The sequence below is a fragment of the Takifugu rubripes genome, chromosome 8 (assembly GCF_901000725.2).
Source record: "Takifugu rubripes chromosome 8, fTakRub1.2, whole genome shotgun sequence".
NCBI classification, from domain to species: domain Eukaryota; kingdom Metazoa; phylum Chordata; class Actinopteri; order Tetraodontiformes; family Tetraodontidae; genus Takifugu; species Takifugu rubripes.
Window position 1 is genome coordinate 7,097,889 of NC_042292.1, and position 21,907 is coordinate 7,119,795.

General features: G+C 45.1%; 5 protein-coding genes across 7 annotated transcripts; 3 read left to right on the forward strand and 2 right to left on the reverse strand.

The window, feature by feature from the left end:
- Nucleotides 1–1,102: 1,102 nt before the first annotated feature.
- On the forward strand, nt 1,103–4,736 carry LOC101077932 (G-protein coupled bile acid receptor 1). The gene is made up of 2 exons (XM_003966564.3): nt 1,103–1,653; nt 2,606–4,736. The coding sequence occupies exon 2, from the start codon at nt 2,671–2,673 to the stop codon at nt 3,694–3,696; it is 1,026 nt and encodes a 341-aa protein (XP_003966613.1). The 5' UTR covers nt 1,103–1,653; nt 2,606–2,670; the 3' UTR covers nt 3,697–4,736.
- Nucleotides 4,737–5,194: 458 nt separating this feature from the next.
- On the reverse strand, nt 5,195–9,205 carry LOC101078155 (intermediate filament protein ON3-like). Its single transcript, XM_003966565.3, has 9 exons — nt 8,744–9,205; nt 6,792–7,000; nt 6,652–6,712; nt 6,467–6,562; nt 6,222–6,386; nt 6,028–6,153; nt 5,729–5,949; nt 5,630–5,652; nt 5,195–5,492 (listed from the first exon to the last, which is right to left on the reverse strand). Exons 1-9 carry the CDS (start codon nt 8,885–8,887, stop codon nt 5,485–5,487), a joined length of 1,053 nt encoding a protein of 350 aa, XP_003966614.2. The 5' UTR covers nt 8,888–9,205; the 3' UTR covers nt 5,195–5,484.
- LOC101078379 (keratin, type I cytoskeletal 18-like) lies at nt 9,202–12,096 on the forward strand. 2 transcript variants are annotated; one of them, XM_011606259.2, is made up of 8 exons: nt 9,202–9,595; nt 9,677–9,759; nt 9,842–9,998; nt 10,079–10,240; nt 10,317–10,442; nt 10,676–10,905; nt 11,160–11,194; nt 11,744–12,096. In XM_011606259.2, the coding sequence occupies exons 1-8, from the start codon at nt 9,230–9,232 to the stop codon at nt 12,004–12,006; spliced, it is 1,422 nt and encodes a 473-aa protein (XP_011604561.1). In that variant the 5' UTR covers nt 9,202–9,229; the 3' UTR covers nt 12,007–12,096. The 2 variants fall into 2 exon arrangements, with proteins under 2 accessions (XP_011604561.1, XP_003966615.2); XM_003966566.3 differs by lacking the exon at nt 11,160–11,194 and having other exon boundaries at nt 11,744–11,896.
- Nucleotides 12,097–12,570: 474 nt separating this feature from the next.
- LOC101067101 (actin-related protein 2/3 complex subunit 2) lies at nt 12,571–18,512 on the reverse strand. Its single transcript, XM_003966520.3, has 10 exons — nt 18,298–18,512; nt 17,087–17,121; nt 16,647–16,759; nt 15,715–15,760; nt 15,404–15,590; nt 15,226–15,319; nt 14,991–15,117; nt 14,804–14,904; nt 13,822–13,922; nt 12,571–13,058 (listed from the first exon to the last, which is right to left on the reverse strand). The coding sequence occupies exons 1-10, from the start codon at nt 18,369–18,371 to the stop codon at nt 13,037–13,039; spliced, it is 900 nt and encodes a 299-aa protein (XP_003966569.1). The 5' UTR covers nt 18,372–18,512; the 3' UTR covers nt 12,571–13,036.
- Nucleotides 18,513–19,916: 1,404 nt separating this feature from the next.
- LOC115250602 (C-X-C chemokine receptor type 1-like) lies at nt 19,917–21,850 on the forward strand. Of its 2 annotated transcripts, none has more exons than XM_029839622.1 (2): nt 19,917–19,996; nt 20,408–21,850. In XM_029839622.1, exon 2 carries the CDS (start codon nt 20,410–20,412, stop codon nt 21,466–21,468), a length of 1,059 nt encoding a protein of 352 aa, XP_029695482.1. In that variant the 5' UTR covers nt 19,917–19,996; nt 20,408–20,409; the 3' UTR covers nt 21,469–21,850. The 2 variants fall into 2 exon arrangements, with proteins under 2 accessions (XP_029695482.1, XP_029695483.1); XM_029839623.1 differs by lacking the exon at nt 19,917–19,996 and adding an exon at nt 20,003–20,155.
- The last annotated feature ends 57 nt before the right edge of the window (nt 21,851–21,907 follow it).

Sequence of the window (21,907 nt, forward strand, 5' to 3'; positions counted from 1 at the left end):
TTTGTTATTAGTGTAGAACAGATGCTAATAGGATGGATGTTTGTGAAAATGTAGTTGATGAAGCAACGTACCAAACGTATTCAACGTGAGCCCCAAAGTTTAAGCTAATCTTGACTTTTTTGGTAGTGACTGGGTGTACCTTAAATTAACGACATTGACTAAATTTAAGAGGACTAAATGTTCCAGGTCAACCAGGCATCCTATCTTTGAACTATGGGGATGTTGTGGTTTCATGTCCAGTTTGTCCTCCCTGTGTAGTGTCTTATCCAAAGGCCTCCAGGAACATTTACTATTTCCAGCCATTATCTGACTGGCGCTGGTCCATTGTTACCAGTCTATCAGTGAGGGAGTCTTGGGTGTTTGGCTAACAGGTCACCGTCGGTCTTCCATCCGACGTTGTGTTTAGAAACGTGGCCGGTGTGACATCTGTTATGAACTCAAATGTACTGTTGTATGTACACTGTAGATCAGTCTTAGTTAAATAAAAGGAGCACATACATCTTTTAGACAGCATTTGTTTAAACCAACATACAGTTTAGTACGGCAGCGTGTGTGGAGAAAAGCCTCGGACTTCCTCAGCAGGCAGGACGGTTGCTTGAACGTCTTTCAAAATGCTCAAGCTAATCTTGACTTGTTGTAAACAAGTATATCTCAGAGAGAAAAAAAGGCACTCTCCATTCAGATGCTTGGCCAAAGGTCTGTTCTCCAAAGTAGGATGTCATTTTCTAACTTTGTTGTGTTCACAAGGTTTTAATTCATAGAGTTGTAATGTAACGTGCTGCTTTAGCTACCAACAATTCTTCGTGTCTACTTGAAAATGCCAACTAGCTCGTGCCGCACTATTCCGATCGGCGTGGGCCTTAAGTTGACGTAAACCTTGAGGATGAACTCGCACTGAATCGTGCAAATTTCATGTTGCTCTTACGACTTAAGTCACATGTCGCCCACTTTTAAATACAAATCAATACAGCCACCGTTGGATGAGGCCACAAAGTAGCGCCTCCATCAGGGTCAGAGCGGCTGGGAGGACTGGGAAACCCCCTGAAAGGTGGGCAGTGATTCACAGGACACACATCCATACACTCGGGCTTTGAGTCAAGTGGGAGGAAAAGGAAGGAATCCCTCTCAGGTTCTGGGAGCACATGCAACTCCCAGAAGCAACCCTCCAACCTGTTGTTGTTTTCTTCTGAACATCTTGGAGATGCTCCTGTTGAAGGGCACCATGGTGGACGAGAAGCCACTCCACATACCGGGATGATCAATGTGACACTGGAATGTTTTCGAATCATTTTCCGGGCAGTTGTTCCTGTCCCCCGATGATCGCCCCACCAATGGCGGTAAAGCAGCAGTGGGCGAATGTTCGTGCACTGATCTGTGACATGACCAGCAACCCTCCCTCCAGGAAAGAAAAAAAGCTCCATTAGCTCCTGTACCTCCTCCCATCTCCTCATTCAGCGTGCACTTCCCCTTTAAAGTATCAAGAGGAACTGAGCCGGCTCCCCTCGCCGCCTCTCCTCCAGTTTGTGGCGAGGGTTTGAACAGGCAGCCCGTTTTCACTGAAAGGAGAAAAGAGACAAGAAAAGAATCGGATTCTTTCGACATGACCCACTGGAGGATGAAGAAAGGACTCACGACTGGAATGTTCGCACCAAGGTAAAAGTTCAGACTCTGGAGTTCATTCTGGTTTGGGAAGGAGAGCATTGGCTCAAAAAAGGCTCAAATTAAGGAAAGTCTGGACTTTAGCACGGTGTGGAACTCCTTTAGAGAGTTCCTGTTGTGTCTTATAATGTCCCGGTCTGCAGTTATGTTGTCATTCCACTGTTGGAAATTGTGTTTCAATTGATACACATGCTGGCAGAAAATAGGAAACAAAAGCAGAAATCTGAACTTGATTGAGCTTCACCCCCCCGGACGTGGGTGAGTTTCTAAAATATACACAGATGCAGGAGGGGAGGTGTGACTCCAGAATCCCAGCTGTTCAGTTATTGAATAGATGTGTCCTTAAAGCCATTAACACTCTCTTATCTCAGCCGTTGGCTAACAAAGCACTCGCGCCGTCCCCATCTCCGTTCGTCCCATTCTGGATCGTCACCACAACAAATATCCAGAATATGACGATCTTCTGTGTCATCACACCCTCGAGGGATCAACAGATCCCACTGAGGTGACGTGTCTGGGAAACGGGCGGAATCCATTTGTGATGTCACCTCTTACTTGTGGCGCTGAGGCGCAGAGAGGGGGAGATGTTGTGTTTGGTCGGGCGTCAAAGACGCCCCTCAGCCTTCACATCTCCTCACATCTCCTCTCATGCTACCTTGAGCCTTCATTAACTCTTGTCTGATGGACTCGCGGATGTGGCGACGCTGCGTTATCTAAAACATGGAGGAAGTTTCTTTATTTTTTCAGATTGGCCTCATTAGCTGGTCCTTTGAAGTGCAATGTCTCACTCTTAAATGTCGTTGGTTACAAGCAATCTGCTCGTTCCATCAGTGACAGAATTTTTCCTTAATCTGATCATTCTGAAGTAGAACGTGAGAACGTTGTTGCCTGAAAGCGCCTCCACGATGCGTTTGCAGTTCCTAACGCCGCCCCTTCCCTCCCGCAGGGTCACTGTTCCTCCTCGGGACTAACGCCTGGCCAACGGGACAGAGTCCGCTCGCCGCTCCGAGGATGGACTGCAACGATTCCCGCTCCTTTCTCTCCGAGGAGCAGCTCATCTACGCCATCACCGTCCCGCTGTCCACCTCCATCATTCTGGCCAACGTGGTCATCATCTTGGGCATCGCCTGGAACCGCCAGCTCCACAACACGCCCAACTACTTCTTCCTCAGCCTGCTCGTGGCGGATCTGTGCACCGGCGTCGCGCTGCCCTTCATCCCCTTAATGGGTCTCAACCGCGAGCTCAGCTTCAGCTCCTGCATGGTGGCTCACATTTTCCCCAACTTCCTGTTCCTGGCGTTCCTTTTGAACTTGGTGATGGTGCACTATGAGCGTTACATCTGCATCGTGGACCCCCTGCATTACAACAACCTGTGGATGCACCGCAGCTGTCCCCTGGCGTTGCTCGCCGCCTGGCTGCCGCCGCTCCTCTACGCCTCTCTGCCTTCGTTTGGGTGGAACAACTGGACCGGCTCGGATTGGAACGGCTGCTGTGAAAACGGCCAAAAGGCCGCGGCGCTCACGAACTGCTCCACGAACGGAACCATGTGCTGCTCCTACAGGCGAGTCTTTTCCAACGCCTTCATCTTCCTGGAGGTGTACGGGCTGGTCTTGCCCGCCATTCTCACCATCGCCGCCATGACCGGCCGCGTTTTGCTGATCACGCGAGGCCAGCTCAGGGACATTTGTCGTCTCCATCGTTCAGTGGAGCGCGGGAATGCGACCTCCGAGCAGGAGCACAGGCTGAACCTGCGCTACACCCGCTGCGTGGTGGCGGTGTCCTTGACCTTCCTGGCCTGCTGGGTCCCCTACCTCATCTACATGCACGTCTGCATCGTGTTCTTGATCAGCGACACCAAGTGGAGCTCCACCACGCACATCGTGCTGTCGTGCACGGGGATCGGGAGCATGGCCGTGGTGCCGCTGGTGCTCGGCCTGGCCAACAGGCAGTACACGGAACCCGCACACAAAATTCTCCAGAAACTGAGAGACAGGTGGGGGCGGGGGACGCAGGGCTTGGAGGAGGTGGCGGTCTGATGGTGTCCCGCTGGTTATTTAAGATGTTTCCGCTCGTGCCCGTGGTTTATTGATCAGCGCACGCAGGTGGAAATGTCGCGTAGCAGTGAAAAAACACATTGTCATTGACTGTTTCACCGGCCGTCCGGTCCAGCTTTCCTGATGCCTTTAACTCGTCGTTTCAGATTAAACCTTCAAAGATTAATCCTGACACACTTAATCCCAACCCCTGTGGTTCGATTTGTTTCACGCCACCTTTTTTGTTTTGGTTTTAACCTTGGTTCAGGCATTAGCTTGCCCCATCAGGCTGGATTTTAATTTCAAATTTCATCGATTATATTGGACTTGATCTGCCCCTGAATTACACCATTCTCCAGCTTTACCCTCTGGACATGTGGCTGTGTGTTGCCTTCACAAACGTTGGTGTAATTTGATGCTCTCAAACAACACGAACAACATCGGTGGCTCAGCAGAGCCTCTCAAACGCACCAACTCAAACACACCGCCAGCAGCGGGTACAATATCTTTAATTATCCCCTCGTATCACCATTATACATTCTGCAAATATGCTTCAAAGCCAGAACTGTGTCACCGTGTCCTTGTCCCTTTGCCTCCGGACCTTAGTTTAAAGCAGGGGGGTTGAACTTTAGGCCCACGGGCCAGAGCCGCCCCCCCGAGGGTCCACTCCAGTGGGACGAATCCCAAATATGATTTACCAAAACATTACAGATACATTTGAGGGTCTCAATCTTAATAGATGATGATATTTTATTAGTCATCCAGCCCATCTGAGATCAAAAACAAGTTGATTTAGAAGCTTCTCTCCATCTGTCAACCACCTGTTTGCAGTGTTTATTTTATTCCTTTACTGGTGTGTATTTAGCTGAAACTAGAGAGGTCTCAGGCTGCCACCAAAATGCAAAAACCAGTCAGATTGTTTCATGTTTCCGACTTCCTCAGATAAATGTGACCGGAAGGTTAAATGTGTGCAACTCGATTAAATGGAGAATCTGTGTTACCGTACGTGTCTGTAGTTTTTAACGTCTCCAGACAGGATGTGGGCGGCAAAGACAGCCGGCAAAGGTGGAAAAACACGCTCCAATCCAATTAAAGAGCTGAGCGAGGACATCACCCGCAGGTAGGCTGCACGGCGTTCCCTCCCGCTCAGGCCATTTTCCACATCACAGCCTCATGTCCCTCCGTGTCCAGGAAGAGTAGGAGGACAAAAGCGAAGCAAGCGCGCGACTGTCGGACTCCAGCTCATAATTACTGATGTCTGTTAATTAGGAAGCCCATCACAAACACACTGAAGTACGTCACTAAGGTCGAAGGAGACAAGAGCTGAGGGAGTCGCAGGTCGTCTTAAGTCCCTCCATAGAACCCTGAGAACAGAGCGTACCATTTATGACAGAAATTCCATTTTTAAGCTTTATTTCCTGGAGTCTTTCTACCCTGAGACGGTCTTCTGCTTCTCTGGACACCGCAGGCAAAGAAGAAAGATACTGTTTGACACAAGCAGGGCGGGCTAATGTTTTATTTTGCATTCTAAATTTGCCAGGTAAACAAGGAGCTCTGTCATTCTTCTTTCATTTAATTTGACTTCTCTTATTTCACTTTTTGTGGACGTGCAAACACAGAAGCGCAAATGTCAGGTGTAATGGGAACCTTCCGACACCACTTCCACGCAGACCAGCAGGGATTTTGGGAGGGGGAGGGGCGCCCAAACCAGGATGGAGCATTCATCGGATGGTGGTGGGGGGGGGTCCTGCAGCTTCTCTGGCCGGTAATTGTGTTTCGTTTTGTTTGTTTTTAGACATCTGAGTGTAAGAGAGCCTCATGTTAGTGTGAGAGGAAACACAAAAGCCAAAGTCATGCGCTCAGTTTGCTTCCTGTCCAGCTCCACTCCAGGTTGCTGGAGCTTAACAGCTGCTACGCTCCTCAGGCTGGTTCTTACCTGCATGCAGAAGGCCGTTCATCCTTGATAGAAGCAGAGCAGAAAGCGATGTTAGCACCAACGTGATGAAATGGAACTACTGACAGGGCGCCTGCGTACCTCTGCTCTTCGCCCTCCAGCAGCTTTCGGTAGGTGGCGATCTCGATGTCCAGGGCCAGTTTGAGGTTCATCAGCTCTTGGTACTCACAGATCTGTCCAGCCAGATCCTGCTTGGCTCTCTTCAAGGCCTCCTCCAGCTGCGCGATGTCATCGCGGGTCTTTTGCACCTGTCCGTCCCCCTCCGCCCTGGTCTCGAGGATTTCCTTTTGCAGGGCCTCTTCCTGACGGGCAAAATCGAGGTTCAAGCTGATGGATGAAGGACAAAATCTGCAGCTACTGGCCTGGACTGAGAGACAGACCTTCCTCAGCTGGGCCTCCAGTTCCGCGTTCAACCTCTGGATGTGGCGCATCAAATCTGCCACGTCCCTCTTTAAGTCACGCACCTCCTGCTCACGCTGTCCTGCATTGAAGACCATGGTGTCCATCTAGAGGAGGGGGGTGACGCTGAAGAAGCTTTTCATGTCTGTGCTATGTCTGAGATCCTTTTCCTCACCTTCTTCTTGTTCCAATACTCCACGTCCTCCCTAGAACGCGTTGCCATGTTAGCGTACTGAGTCTTGTAGCTCTCGACTATGTTGTCCATGTCCAGAGAGCGCGTGCCGTTATCTTTTAAGACGACTGTCACATTCTGGACTTGAGATTCCAGCTCCTTGATCTCCTGCAGGCAGCAGACAGGACCATCTTTCTGATGTCTGCAGGATACATTATCTTGAAAGCGTTGGTTTTTCTGAGTATTACCTCATCATAACCGACTCTACGCAAATCCAGTTCTCCTATCAGGTCCTCCAGCTCCAGCACCTGTTCCACGGCCCTCAGATGACCATCATCTACATCCTTGTGTGTGCGCATACATGCATACGGATGAAAGAATTAATGGTTTCCATGTTTTAGAAAGAATAGACATGGCGGAAGAATCTATTCACCTTTTTGCTGAGGACAAACTCATTTTCCAGCTCAGCTTTCTTCAGCAACTCATTTTCGTACCTAAAATGAAGGAATCAAACAAAACACTTTGGGAGCTCCATAGGCATCACTGGGTGAAGCTATCCTCACCCCCACTCACTTCTTCCTGGTGTCCTCCACCTCCTCCTCCTTCTTGAGGAGCTCAGCTTTCAGATTCTCTTGGTCCTGGATTAGGTTCTCCACCTGCTCCTCCAGCTCATTCGCCAGGTGTGGGACGATGTCATCGATTTTGGACCCGTACTGCTCATGCTCCTTGAGGATCTTTAGCTTGGTCTCCAGCTTTTTGTTCTCATCTTCCAGATGTTTCACCTTCAACACGCACAGAAGTGAAAGTCCAGATATTTAATCTATTCAGCAAAATAAATGCTTAATTAAAATACCACGTGACCGATTTCCTTTTGTTTTTCTTCTAAATCAACTGAAGATGCAGTACCTCAAAATAATTATGTAATTGTCCACAAGGTGGCGCCAAATCTGCATACATCCATTCGTTTTTTCATACGGCTGCACGATCGTGTGCGTGCTTTATGATAAACTTTACGTTACATGTAAGTGTTGTAACTCTAAGTTGGGTTTTTTTTTCCAGTTTTTTTTTCCAAAATACCGTGTTGCCCAGTAATTAACATTTACTTCAATAATAACGGCTGAGCTTGTTATTTATATATATAAAAAAACGTCAATTCCCTAAAAGAAACACGATATAGTAATAATAATAATAATAAGAATAATAATAATAATAATAATAAAAATAATAATAAGAAGAAGAACTATTATTATTGTAATAATAATAATAATGATTATGTTACCAGGAGGCGGCGCTCTAACTGTAATAGAATATTGCTGCGTATATACAGTATGGATGTTCAGACTGAGACAGCGTTCATAAATAGCAACCATGAGCCTATTTTGACAGCTTGTGTCTGATTTACAGCCCGCCATATCTAGGTGGCGCTATAACAAAGAAATTATTGAAATGTATGGCTTTTGGGTGGAATCCTGGTCAAACCTTTTTCATTCATGGCAATACCCTCTGACCCATCAAGGTCTCGTTGACTTCCTCACCAGGTTTAAGATGAATGTACTAAACACACTCGGAGCAGCCATCAGAATGCAAAACATGACTTTTTCTGTTGCCAGCAGGTGGCGCTAAACGAACAACCGCATATTAATTTTGCTCAGGTCCAGGCCGCAATCACACACGTGACCATTGGCGCCGATTCAACAACTTATGTCCCAATGACAACCACTTCCTGGTTTATGGCCAGACATCAACATTAATAAGCTTCACAAATTAACATCGCCCGTCTCCAAATTGCACAGTTGAAATATAAAGATGATCCCATAAAAGCTCTTTAAAAAGAGTTTGCTCAAGTACCAGGTCTGAAACCTACAAAAATGTGGTCAAAATCGCATTTTCAAATGAAAATGGCGCACTTCCCGTGTGTCATGGCTCCAGGAGACTTTTTTCTGTATCTTTGTACACTAAATAACCCCACCAAGTTTAATGTCCCATACCCGGGGCTTCTCCGAAAATAGGTGGCGGCCAAGAGCCATTTCTGGACGTCTGTGCCCGGGACCCCTAAAATACATAAATGTATAGCTTCCTTTTGAGGTGTCGGGCAAACTTTCTCGAGTTTTGAAGCACCTTCAGGCAGTGGAGACAAAAACAACTGAAAATAAAACTAATAAATAACTAATAAACCTCCGCCAGTCGGTGCTTGGCTCCTAATAATAATAACAATAACAATAATAATAATAATAATAATAATAAGCATTATACTACTACTACTACTACTACTACTACTACTAATAATAATAATAATAATAAGCATTATACTACTACTACTACTACTACTAATAATAATAATAATAATAATAATAAGCATTATACTACTACTACTACTACTACTACTACTACTACTACTACTACTAATAATAATAATAATAATAATAAAAATAATAATGATAGTGATAATAATGATAATAATAATAAGCATTATACTATTACTAGTAGTAATATTAATAATAATACACTTGTATGGTCATACAAACCTTATCAATCAGCTGGACGAACTTGTCGTTGAGTCCCACCATGTCATCCTTCTCCCTGGATTTGTTGGCGGTCGGGTAACTTTTGCTGGGTCCGGTCCCTCTGGGGTTATAGGACCGGCTGCTGTATTCTCTCGGTCTGAGCATGTTGCAGCTTGCAGCAGGATCCTCGGAACGTGGACAGATGTGCAGTCTGCGTCCTGTACCTGCATCCTCTCTGGAACACCTGCTTTTAAGGTGGGTGAGGACCAGACATCACCTCCTCAAAATTCTACAGGGTCCAATCAAAGGAGAGCTGGAGCTGCAACACGGGTAGAAAATTAAAAAAGCCGACACGAAATACCTGAATTTCGCCTTTTACTACTTTGTATAGACCAATGGCATCAACAGGGGGCGGAATGACGCATAAAAAGGTGTATAAAATCCACCTGCGCCGGCAACATCCAGGTGATTCTCTAGGCTGAACCACTTATTACCCGCACCGCAACCATGCCCTCAAACACCGCTGCCAGTATGTTCGGTGGAGCCGGAGGAAGGGGGTCCAGGGCGTCCGTGTCCAGCCTGCAGGGGCTGCGAAGCATGCTGCGCAAGGACGAGAGGGACCATCCGGCGGTGGATCAAGCCAAACCCACCGCGTCCGCACCTCCGGCCGCCGCTGACGCCCCCGTGGACGTCAAGCAGACACTGCGGGGTCTGAACGACCGACTGTCCGGCTACCTTGGCAAGGTGAAGAGGCTGGAGAATGAGAACGGCGACCTGGAGAGAGAGATCGACGAGATACTGGCAAAGAGGAAGACACCCAAGGGACGAGACTGGGATGAGATCGAGAAACCACTGGAGGGCCTCAAGAAGCAGGTGGGTCATCAGAAATAAAATCCGAATGAATTAATTTATTAATCCGGAGTGTGGTGTGATGATGTGGATTTCTCTGTGTAGGTGAAGGATGTCACCATGGACAATGCCACACTGTTGCTCCAGATTGACAATGCCAAACTAGCTGAAGAAGACCTCAAAAACAAGTACATCGCACACAGAATATCATTTCCCAGTGTAAAACATGGCCTCTGGTGTATATTCTGTGCTGAGCTGATTTGTGTGCAGGCTGGATGACGAGATAAAGGCCAGGAAGGTGTTGGAAAAGGAGGTGGTCAATCTCAAGAAGACCTACGAGGACACCAAACTGAACCGCCAGCAGACGCAGAAGGAAATCGATTTGGTGAAGGAGGAGCTGGAGCGACTCAACCAGGACCACAAGGACGTAAGTGTGACCCAAGCGGGCCGGGTTGGCTGAACAATGTGGGCTGAAACGTGTGAGCATCCCCGCTGCGCCTCTTCCAGGAGGTGGAGGACCTGTGTGAGAAGATCAGAGACTCCGAGGTGAAGGTGGAGATCGACTCTCACAACTCCAACCTGGCCATCATGCTCAACAACATCCGCCACCAGTACGACAACCTGGGCAAAAAGAATCTGAAGGACACCGAAGACTGGTACCAGAACGAGGTACCAGCCCAGCAGACGTGGCTTTCTCTGCACGTTGTTCTTCGTAGGGGTTTCACCATCTTCTCTTTCTCTCCAGTTTGAAAACATCAAAGTGGTGGAGGCCCAAAACAACGAGACTCTGCTGTCTGGAAAGAAGGACCTGAAAGAGCTCCTAAAGCAGAAGCAAACCTTGGATATTAGGATCCAGAGCATCCAGGCCATGGTAGGAACACATGTACACACCTGCATGCACGGTCAACCAGACCTTTAGAACATTCCTGCTGCTGTGTCATTACACTGGAAACATGCAACCTTACTTGAGGGAAGTCCTCAATCTTTGAGACGCCACCTGAGGTGTTCCTCATGTAGGTGTGTTTATTAGGTGATCCACCAGAAAGAGACCAGAAAAAAGGCAGAAATAGGCAGAAAACTCTCTCTCTCTTTCCTCTCTTACAGATCAGAAATCTGGAGGAGAGCCTACTGAACGCCAAATGTGAGTATCAGCAACACCAGGCCCCCCTCAACAAGATGCTACTGGACCTGGAGTCGGAGCTGAGGAAGGTGAGGTCACAGGTGGAGCGCCAGGTGGAAATCAACAAGAACCTGCTGTGCGTCAAGATGAAGCTGGAGGCAGAAATCAATAACTACCAGCTGCTGATCCACGGCATGACCGCTGACAATGAGAGGTGAGAATAAATCCTGCGCCTCAGGTTAGCATAGTTCAACATGTTGCAAATGCTTTCAAGTTGTTACTCCCCGGTTTCCAGGCTCTCGGCTGTGCTTGTTGAAATTAAACGATGCGGCTGTACCTCCAGGCAAATCCTAAACTTGCTAAAGGCTAAAATTGTTCTGGTGGGGTGGGGGGGGGGCACAAACTTAAGTCAGACCCGTTCTCCGCTTGGTACGTTAGCATGTTTGTCCCTTTTTCCCTCCCCGACAGCTTGGACTTTTCTTTAGAGGATGTCCTGCTGCAAGGTAAGTTCTGGTTCCGATGGACAAACTACTGACCGGATAAATCTCGCAGCATATTCCTGCATGTGTAATTTCTGGGAAGTCACACTTCAATGTTGTTGCACTCCAGGATCTGAAATCTGTCAATGGATTTGTAAACGTGATACATTTGAAATCAAACCCTGACCTTTCTTTCTTGAGATCGCCTCTGTGAATGCACTTTCCTATAAGATCCGAATGAGAAGATCGTTTCCACCATTTGCTTGTTAGCCTAGCATTGCACCAAAACCGATACCCAACTCAAGCAGCAGCAACTTGCGCCGGTTCAGCCCAGGTCACTCGAGGGTAGACGTCAAACATTTGGCAGTTTGGGACATGTCAGGTTTGAGTCAACGAGACGTGGGGTGGTCAGATCTTCTCATCTGGAGTACTAAACTGCACCTCACTCACTGTTTAAGATGTAATCCCACCACCATGTTGCACAAAACTAAACGCTTCGTCGAGGACCTCGATGGAAAATCTCATTGTTATTCTTGTCACATTAACTGTAGATGTGCTTTTTTCTTCTTCCAGAGGAGCACAAGCCTAAAAACCAGATGATCGTTGCACAGGATGAAGCCAGTGTGAAGCAGAAAGATGCCCCTCCCTCCAACTCTGCACCCCCCGGAGACCCCAGGGCTGAACTGCCTGACATGCTGTGTGAGGATGCTGCTGCACAGCATAACGGCCCCCCCATGGAGACAAAAAAGGAAAAAAATGATTCTTCTGCATCCTCTTCCTCCTCTTCATCCTCATCTGAGGAAGAAGAAGAAAAACCTGCCATTGAAGAGGCCTGATCATTGCATTCACTACAAAGTCTCGACTTGTTGCTTTCAAAAACACTTGTGCATCGTCTGGTGTCAACAAATAAAGTCTTTAAATCTAAATATGCTCAATGGCCGTGTTTCATCAATTTAAAAAATATTTATGTGAAAGTCGTCAATTCTGATAATATAAACAACGCAGCAGTCAGAGGGGGTCATCAGTCCCCTCCTTCGGTGGTGTCAAGGGAGCAAACTAAACTAGGAAGATTTTTTTTGTGTTGTTTTACACATTTAGGAATTAACATTTTAAACTGTTATTACTGCAAATTGTTCCACTTTGGGCCCCTGTAGAAACACAATGGAGCACTGTTACAGCACACACACACACACACCAATATTTACGTATTTTATGGCTGCGGGGGCAGTGTAGTTAATGTGCTGATGTCATATCAGTAGTAATTATTTATTCTGACCCCAGAAACATAAAAAGCTTGATATGTTTGTAGCACCTGTCACTGTACAAAGGAAACCAGAAATTTATGACTGCTTGACATCGAATGGTAAAACCATTGAGATAAAAGTGAGACGGGGGGGCCATTTGGTGATTGTTTGACTTTATTTTGTTTTCCAAATGATGACGGTACAGACGACAAGAAAGCACAGAGAGGGAGAAACAAAGGTCCGAAATCATCCGGCACTCGGATAGTTCGAGAAGAGGGGCAAGCAGGAGTACCATATGGAAAGATATCGTATCAAAAATTCAGATTTTTCTCATAATATATATTTATTTTTAGAGGACTAATAATTCTCTTTACTATGCAAAGCAAGGAATGCCCAGTTTTATCCACCTTGAGCCACGGCCTTCCACAACCAACAATGATTTTTGTCTTTAAAAAAAACAAAATAAAAAAACAAAACAAAACAAAAAGACAAGGGGGGTTTTTGGAAGATGAATGGTGGGGGGGGGGTCCTCGAGTCCAATCACAAGAGGAGTCAAGTCTCAGTGTAGCGCATTTTGGCGTTTCCATAAGGGGCTTTGAAATTTTAATGGTTGGAGTCAGCCTCAGCGGGAGAAGGTCTTTCCACTGGAAGGAAAAAATAAAAAAACCATTAAGTCGATTAAGTCCTCGTTAGACAAAACGCCTGCTCGGCTGTGCACAATCATTCCCACCGTATAACACTTGCTTTTGCTGTATCAATAGATGCATCTGGGCAGGGTGTACCGCTTGTTTGCATCAAACTGGCGGCGAAGGCCTTCGCTGCCGACATGCTTATGTGGTATACAGACAACCAATCTGCTCGGGATAAATCTAATGAACCGCTGATACCGCGACGTGGAATGTGGTTGTGTTTGGACAGGAGCCAGGTCACGACGACAGCACAGAGAGGCTTGTTCTCTTTAACAACATGTTTCATGTGTACGCAGCTGCGCGGCGTCCTTAAGTCTAGAACACCTGCTTGCGGTGTTCAGAGGAATACATTTCCCCCCAATCACAGATAAAAAGGCTAAAAACTGGGAGGACTGAACAAAGCAGAGAACTGTAAAAATACATTCCTTTCTGAGTCACTCCACAGACACTCTGCAGTCAGGAGGCAGAGCCACACGCCCCAAAAACACACAAAGATAAAGAGACGTGCATCGGATTTGGCCCCAAGACCGACTTTAATTGCCATCCTGCTGTCTCGACACACCCGTCGCGTTGAAGTTTGCATGTATGTGGCCAAACATATGTCGTCAGAAGGAAGCCATGTCGTCTCAGGGTGGGAGGGTGCCAGTCTGACACCGATGCCTTGGAACCAAAAGCACGCACTAATTTGCAGTTTACAGTGGTATGGGCAGCTACTTACGAGATGGTCTTCATCTCTTTCTTCTCTGCGTCGGGTCGAGCTCGGTTCAACACTTTGAGGAAGTCGGATGTCTTGGCCCTCATACGTGTGTGGATGTAGGCCTTGGGGATAAAAAAGATGCTTGTCAGATGTGGATAATTGCTGACAGGTGCAGCAAAATCAGGTACAAGAACATAGCGGGACGATAAGTTGTGTGTTGGCAAGCGAAACCCGCCCATGGCTGTCACTCACACAGGCTCCTATTGTCTCGGGGGAAACAAACCTGACAGCCAACTACATTATCTGCGGTCTGCTTACCAGACACTTGCGACACAGCGCAGGAGCCGCAGGCTTCCTCTGAAATGTTAGTCATCTGATCAGCTATTTGATTAGGATTTACAACTGCTCAGGGTTTACAATTCACCAGAAAAACCTGCAAGAGCTTCAGAAAGCCAGACCATTATGACAACTGTGGTTTTAAGTCTTTAAGTGGTGAGTGAAACAGACCATCATCAAAATGCCACCGTCAAATTAAGAGTTCCACACATGGCTGCTGCATATTCGCAAAGCCAGTCAGACCTGAGAGATTAGTCTCAAGCTGAAGACCAATGTTGTTGTTGTGGTGGATCCATTTCAAAAGAGAACACTGAGTATGTTCATAGCTTCAACGAGCTATACTCAGAGCTGGACATGAAGGTCCTGTCGTCCCTTGACCCAGTTCACAAGCAACAGAGTCAGGCTGAAGACCAGCATTTTGAACAACAGATGGATGAACAGGTGGATAGTCGTATAATTGGACAGCTTTTTATCCATGTTGTAGGTAAATCCATTTAGGGCATAAACATACAGGAACATAACGATATCCCATCACAATGACTGCACATTGAACGCGTTTACATGCGCTTCAGTTGTCCAGTTGAGGTTGGCTCGACACAATTATTCATTTATTGGAGTGTCAAGTACCCGTAGTGACTGGTTGTGATAGTGTGTGTGTTGGGCTGACCTTGGAGCACTTTATGTGGTAGTGCAGGTAGTCCCTGAAGGTGTGAATGAGGTTGATGGTGTTGTCTCTGGCATTGGCATTGGTGTGACGAGGGAACAGGACTGAAAACACGAGGCATCAGCATGACGATTAACCACAAAAAAAATGAAGATTAAAGATCAACAAAACAAAAATCACGGGATCTCACCAAAGGTGATGTATCCGATGTTGTCCCCGACAGCGGCGTCCGTGTCCTTCAGCTCCAGCGGGGGCTCCCTGTGGCTGAACAACACCTGCGGGGCGGTGTGGCTGGCTCGTCGCCCCTCTTTGAATTCCTACAAACAGATAACGCTTAACATCACATACTGGCATAATTGGGGAGTTTAAAGCAGGCGGAGGACAAGAAGAGAATTTCGTCAGCACATGTCTGACTACCTCCTCACCTGCATGAAAACTTTGCCAATGATGACGTCGTCATCGTCTTTAAACACCGTGCTGAAGACCACAGTCACTCTGTCTTTCTTGGCTTCCACATACCTGACAAACCAGAGGGATTCAAGTCACATTAGAATGACAACAGAAGCGAGCGTGCGATCCTGGTGCGCTCGCAGCTACACGTACATGGACTCATCGTCTCTGTAGTGGACCACTGCCCTCTGCTCGCCCTCTTTACCCTCTTCCTGGAACTTGAAATACTTTTCAAACACAGAGGCAAAACAGTTCCTTTTCAGCATCCCTGCCTGGTGGACAGCCTCATCTTTGTTGGCTGGCAGGGCCTCCAGGTCGTAGAGGAGGGATACATTATAGCCTATTCAGAGTAAAAGGTTATATAGTCATCTGCATATATATTTACATACACTGCAGTTGACCACAGAAGAGCAAATGCAGAAAGATGGAATGACATCCAGGAGACTGGGATTGAGAATACTCACCAGCCTCTGCTGGAACCAGGAAATTCCCATACAGCCTCTTGAGTAACTGAAATGTAAAAAAGCAAAACGTACTTGTGGTCAGATTTTTCTAAACATAATCACTGTTGTGTGTCTCAGATTTTATGTCGTTACATAATGACTCTTATCTTAGACTACCTTTATAGGCTGATAATGCCTCCAACGGTCAGTTGAAGTCATGGGGATGCCTACAGTCGATTTTTTTCTTTTACATTGTCTCAGAATATAATTCAGTTTGATGTATATTTTAGGATGGGCTTTATTTTACATGCAAAAAGCCAGCAACTTGATGGAAAAGAAAGGGAGGTTATAACCTGTTATCACTGGGGGTTATAATAGATACCCTTCACTCAGGAATGAAGCAGGCTCACAACAACAAGCAGACTGAATTCAAAATATGTCCGTGACACCTCAACAAATGTCACCATTGACAGTGGACATATGTTTTTAAGTCTGGCACATTTCAATTTGAACAGCCTGTGTTAGCAAAAAGTTTTTTTAAAAAAATATCTACAAATTGATCATAAAAGGCTTTGCAAATATACATTTTAGTTTGGAGAACTGACACTGCTGAAATATTTAACCTTTCAATGAGACGCTGCTACGAGGCTGGATGGAAGCCAGGTCATTCATATGCAGCTTCTGCTGTTCACAAACAGCACACTTCCTCACCCAAACTCACTTCCTGTTACCACTATGAGCCTCAGCAGCTGCTCCTTCCCTTACAAGGCAACACAGGCCTTGCGGTGCTTCAGGGTGTGTGCAGGCATCATCATGACATCATTCTGTTTTGATTCTTACAGAAAAATATAAATATGATGCCAGAGATGGCTTAAAATTTGAAACCACGGAGACACAATAGTGGGTCGGGCTTATTTTCCACCCCACAGCCCACATTTGATTGTGCGCCTCACCTCGTCAGCTCCATGCTCCTGCAGCTCCTTGTAGAACTTCAGGGAGATGCTAACCATCACTTTAGTTTTATCCCCATTGGGGTTGGAGATGTGATACAAGACGCCATCAAAATCTGTGGCAGAGATGAACAGGTGACAAATGAGCAACAACACATGAATCATTATGTTACTGACGTTAAGTATAAATAAAAATGCATCATACTAATTCACAACCTGGATTCACGTCACAACCATGAGCTTATTTCAGTCAAACTGACACTAGGGATATAATACTGTGTATTACCCAGCAGTGATTACTGGCAGGGTTGGAAGATACTACCCCTTCTAATATGAAGCCTCAGTATTTCCAATAAACATTTCAAAACAAGCTTTCAGACATAAGTGCAATAGGTTCAAATTAACCTATATAGATGCAACTCTCCAGATTTGTTTTTTCTCACCTGCAAATGTCACATCAACAGCCTCTGGCTTAGTTCTGCAAAGATAAATATGTAAAAATCACAAAATGTCAAGAATGAAATAATGTAAACTTGCATGTGGTTAATTGATCTCAACACATCTTGTCGCCAATGTAAGAAGAAATAACTTCACTGTATTAGAAATACATTTTTTCTGATCCAAAGTTTGTTTTCCTGACATGTAAGCACATGCGCTTTGGCTGCTGTATGGAAGTGGAATGCTTTTAAAATAGGATTTGACAATTTCTAGAAAGTATTTCCTATAGATCAATCTAAGACACACAAAATGTACTTGTGATTTTCACATCCGCTTAAAACCCAACACTACTGTATATCAGTAGTGATTTGTTTACTTGACACATAGGAACTGGAAGCTAAGGAAAATTCACAAACGGCCAAATGTCATGAATTTTTGCGCAGTTTGTTAAAATGGCATATTGTGCATGGAGAAAGGAGCTGCTGCTGGCTGTTTACTGGAAACAGACTTGACCCAGCATGCTTCCAAAAATGCGGAAGTGGGTGAGACACCGAGATAGCACGTCGCAGCTGTTTCACACGTAGACTAGGAAAGCGAAGTTTTCACATTTACATTAGATGTTGTAAAGTGATTTGGGAGGTATCACACTTTTAATAGTGCTGCCACTGACATCCTTGCCCTTTCAAAGATATACGTATTCCTACAGATTATATGCCTTGACCAAAATCAACCCAAGTTGTAGCACAAACATGTAACTTTTTGTAATGTCCTAAATGCAAGGAAAAGCTAGCCACAGCTATCATTTTAAACATGGAACATCGAATATCTTCAAAAAACATTTAAGGTGCGATTTTGGTAATGCGCTTAACTCAGAAATATGTGGGTTTCTTTATGTCAACTTCAGAATAAACACTATCAAGAATCATAAATTCGTTTAGATATCCGTTTTTGTGTCGAACGGACAATGTAGACACACCCTAGCTTTACGACACCCAGTCACGGCCGTACGGAATATTAATCCGTGATCTAAATTTTAATTTTTCGAAAACAAAAACAGAAGCTTAGTTAATGTATGCATATATACATGCAAATGTCTATAAATTGCATTTAGAACATCCCATGTTTGAGTAATTGTGACTCTGATCTTCATTCCATCGTTTGAAGGGAAGCTAGTTTGAGTTAGCAATGCTAGCCAGGTGCAACAATGATTTCTCACCCGTTGGATGCGCCGTCGAATTTTAGCGACAGCGTCTCTTCTATAATGCGGTTATTGATTTCTAACAGGATCATCGCAGCTGGAGCCGGTGTCAAAGAAAGGGGGGAATCAACTCCTATGCGACAAAATGAAAATTCAGCAATTGCTTCCTCCCTTAGCTGACCAGACCGCTTCCGCCGGGGCTACTTCCGCCTGTCACTTCCGCGTACTTTCAACTGAAGACCCCATGAGATGAAGCTGGCCACAACGCTGCCTGAGAGATAAATATATATGTCATAAGTGTGTATGTAAATAGAAATATACCACTCCGGTGGGCTTATAAATGCAGCATTTAGCTTTGTTGTTGTGTTTTTTAAAAAGCCAAATAACAAACGTTTACCCAAAGATAACGTGTTTTCAACCAGACAACTAACTTATAGAATTCATAATCTCCTTTGCAGTGGTACGATAATGAGTTATTTTGGCATGTTTCACAGCGCAGCCGTTGAACTAGTATTTTCAGTCGTTTTATTTTTTTTAAAGGAAGAAAACATGTTAGTTTATTCAAGAAATCAAAGCAGGTGATGACAGGAAAATAATTGTTTGTTATAGATTTTGTAATTATATTTCAGGCTTAAAAAATACACCGTTTTTTTTTAAAAAAAAAGTTTTTTAATAAATTATGCGCAGTTCTTATTAGAGGCCTTTTCAACATACTGTCACAGGTCCCTGTGGAGCCTTTGTGTTGCAGTGCTGATGGATCAGAATCAACATGGTTTAGAGTGAAGCTGAGAGTTATTTGTGTTATTTATGGAGACAAATGGGGAGATAAAGGAAATACATTTGAAGAGATGGAGGACTCCACTTTGTCCCTTTTCATTAACCTCATTTTTTCTTTCTAAGTGTGACTTTATCAACGTCTCAGAGCAATGAGCTTTACAATAAAACCTAAATCTTATTTCAAACCTTAGGGCGTGAGAACACAAAAACAGAACAGCCCTGGAACATTGCAACATCACGAGAAGGAACAAAATATTTCATTTCCCAAAAGTTTCACCCTTTGTAAAAAAAGAACACCCAACCACATAAATCTGACGACAACATGACTCAGTCAAGTCCATCCATCCGTCTGTCCATCCGTCCATCCATCCGTCCATCCATCCATCCATCCATCCATCCATCCATCCATCCATCCATCCATCCATCCATCCATCCATCATCCATCCATCCATCAATTTTGTGTTTATACTGCTTCTATTATTTGATCTCGTTCTTTAATTGTTTTTCAAACTGCTTTTACAGTAATTTCTCCACTGTGATTAAACTGATCTCATCCTGTGTTATGGTGTAATTTTTCAGGTATGGTGTACAGTTCTGAATAATGCAATTGTGTTGATGTAATCTTTCCTTGACTACTGTCTTGGAGCTGATGGCAGAGAGATATTTAGATATTTGGTTTATCTTTATTAGGTTATTGAGAGTCTCAGAAAGCTAAAATAATTGACATTTTATTTTAAAATAGTTATTTGTACTAGTCCATAGATGGAGAATATTTGAAATTCTCTGTGATTTGTCCTCCCGTGTTGTAATATGCTATTGCAACCTTTTGAACATGTCAACATGCTCAGGAAGGAAATGAAATATTGGGTACATACATAAAGGGATGCTCATTTTTGTGTAAAACTGTCTTCATCAAAGCCACAGCGGAGCAGAGACGAGGGTGAGTATCTGAGTTAGGTTACTGAAGAAGAACATCAGTATACTTGCTTTAGAAAGCCTTGATGAGCAGCATCACGTGACAAAAAACAAATCTGGAGATATTTCAAAATAAGACCATTGTATTACCAACCAGCTTCAGCTGTCGGATGAGATTTATGAGGTTTGTATCAGATTGCAAAAGTTAGAATTCATCAATTTGTGTTAAGAGTCGAATTGCAAACATTACAAATTTATTGGTTAGCCGATTGAATTTCAGAGTATTTCAGCGAGGGAATCAAATAGTTTAGTTTTTCAACATTCTGAGATTAACTTCATGAAATCAGAAAATCTAACCTTTCCCTAATGGATTTTGGGATCCAGTCTTCCTAGTTGTCTAATGTTTGTCTTTGTACAACTTTGTTTCCTCATTCAGACATGTCATTCACTTATGACTTTGAGGACTTCTTCTCAAAAAATGACACCATCTATAGCAGCCACACCCCCTATGTGGTGGACCCAAAGACGCTGACCTGTGGGGTAGAACCGATGGGTCCCACAGCTGCACTGACCACATGTTTCCTCCTCATAATCATCTTCTTTCTTGCCATAACTGGAAACCTGATTGTAGGATGGGTGATCTTTGCCCACAGACGGATGCTGACCCCATCTGATATCTACTTGTTCCATCTGACCGTAGCAGATGGTCTGATGGCGCTGACCATCCCATTTTTGGCTGTGGCACTGGTCAAAGGATGGATCTTTGGAAGCGTCATGTGCAGGTTTCTCACCCTTATCATTGAAGCCAACTTCTACACCAGCATCCTCTTCTTGTCCTGCATTAGCGTCGATCGGTACCTTGTGATCGTGAGAGCCAATGAGAATCTGAAGAGCCGACAGAGGCTCTGCACCTGGGTCCTCTGCGTTGCAGTGTGGGCCCTCGGGAGCGCCCTCTCTCTTCCCGCCCTCTTCAGTGACACAGACACACTAGCATCGGACCCACAAAGGATGATTTGCTCAAAAGACTTTGACGTGGGCAGCGCCACCTCGTGGAGGATTGCTACTCGACTGTTTCTCCACATTTTTGGGTTCTTCCTGCCCCTGGCTGTCATGATCACGTGCTACAGCATCGTCGTCGTGAGGCTGCTGCGCACTCGAGGTTTCCAGAAGCACAAGGCCATGAAAGTGATCATTTCTGTGGTCGTCGCGTTTTTGCTCCTTTGGGCGCCTTATCACATAACGCTGATGGTGGACACCGCCTTGAGGACTGATCTGATACCCTTTGACTGCGGTGTGAGGAGGGCCGTGACCACGGCGCTGGATGCAACCTCCAGCCTGGCTCTGTTCCACAGCTGCATCAATCCGGTCCTCTACGCTTTTGTCGGGCAGAAGTTCAGGAATAATATGTCCCATCTTGTCCGAAGGAAAGTCCGACAGGAGAGGACGATCAGCCGGTCGACATCCCAGACATCAGAGGGCAACGGGGCTCTTGTCTAAAACCCAGACTGTGTTGCTTCACACCTATCAAATCATTTCAATCTCAGTGCCATCTCAACATGCTGTTGCTATTAAAGTTAGCTCAATGTGCGGACAGTTATCATGTTCATAATGCTCAGCTCTGCATAGTGATTGTAGTTTGGGCCACGGTAAGACTTGCCAAAGTTTTAAATTGATGGAAGAACTAAAGAAATCGTGGTTCATCAAATGGAAAACAAAGTAATGCTTAATTAATCGACCATTACAAAAATACTGTATCTCGATTTTTTTTGGAAAGATTGGTTCACACTGCCTAGTTTCTTTTTTATACTTAAACATTGAACTGGAAATGTTTGTGTTATTGTTTCCTTTGCACCAGAGAAATAAATCAATTTAAAAATAACACATGACTCTATCCATCCATCCATCTGTGTGTGAAATGTTGATGAACAGCAGTATC

Excerpts from the sequence above, each read along its gene's own strand:
- LOC101077932 (XM_003966564.3), top strand. The coding sequence starts at position 2,671 with ATGGACTGCAACGATTCCCGCTCCTTTCTCTCCGAGGAGCAGCTCATC.
- LOC101078155 (XM_003966565.3), bottom strand. The coding sequence starts at position 8,887 with ATGCTCAGACCGAGAGAATACAGCAGCCGGTCCTATAACCCCAGAGGG. Across the intron at positions 7,001-8,743 it reads TCGTCCAGCTGATTGATAAG|GTGAAACATCTGGAAGATGA; the intron begins GTTTGTATGACC and ends TGCGTGTTGAAG. Across the intron at positions 5,653-5,728 it reads CTGGAGGGCGAAGAGCAGAG|GATGAACGGCCTTCTGCATG; the intron begins GTACGCAGGCGC and ends GCTTCTATCAAG.
- LOC101078379 (XM_011606259.2), top strand. The coding sequence starts at position 9,230 with ATGCCCTCAAACACCGCTGCCAGTATGTTCGGTGGAGCCGGAGGAAGG. Across the intron at positions 10,443-10,675 it reads TCCAGAGCATCCAGGCCATG|ATCAGAAATCTGGAGGAGAG; the intron begins GTAGGAACACAT and ends CCTCTCTTACAG. Across the intron at positions 10,906-11,159 it reads ATGACCGCTGACAATGAGAG|CTTGGACTTTTCTTTAGAGG; the intron begins GTGAGAATAAAT and ends CCTCCCCGACAG.
- LOC101067101 (XM_003966520.3), bottom strand. The coding sequence starts at position 18,371 with ATGATCCTGTTAGAAATCAATAACCGCATTATAGAAGAGACGCTGTCG. Across the intron at positions 15,761-16,646 it reads AGGAGCATGGAGCTGACGAG|TTACTCAAGAGGCTGTATGG; the intron begins GTGAGGCGCACA and ends TTTACATTTCAG. Across the intron at positions 14,905-14,990 it reads CATCGGATACATCACCTTTG|TCCTGTTCCCTCGTCACACC; the intron begins GTGAGATCCCGT and ends TCGTGTTTTCAG.
- LOC115250602 (XM_029839622.1), top strand. The coding sequence starts at position 20,410 with ATGTCATTCACTTATGACTTTGAGGACTTCTTCTCAAAAAATGACACC.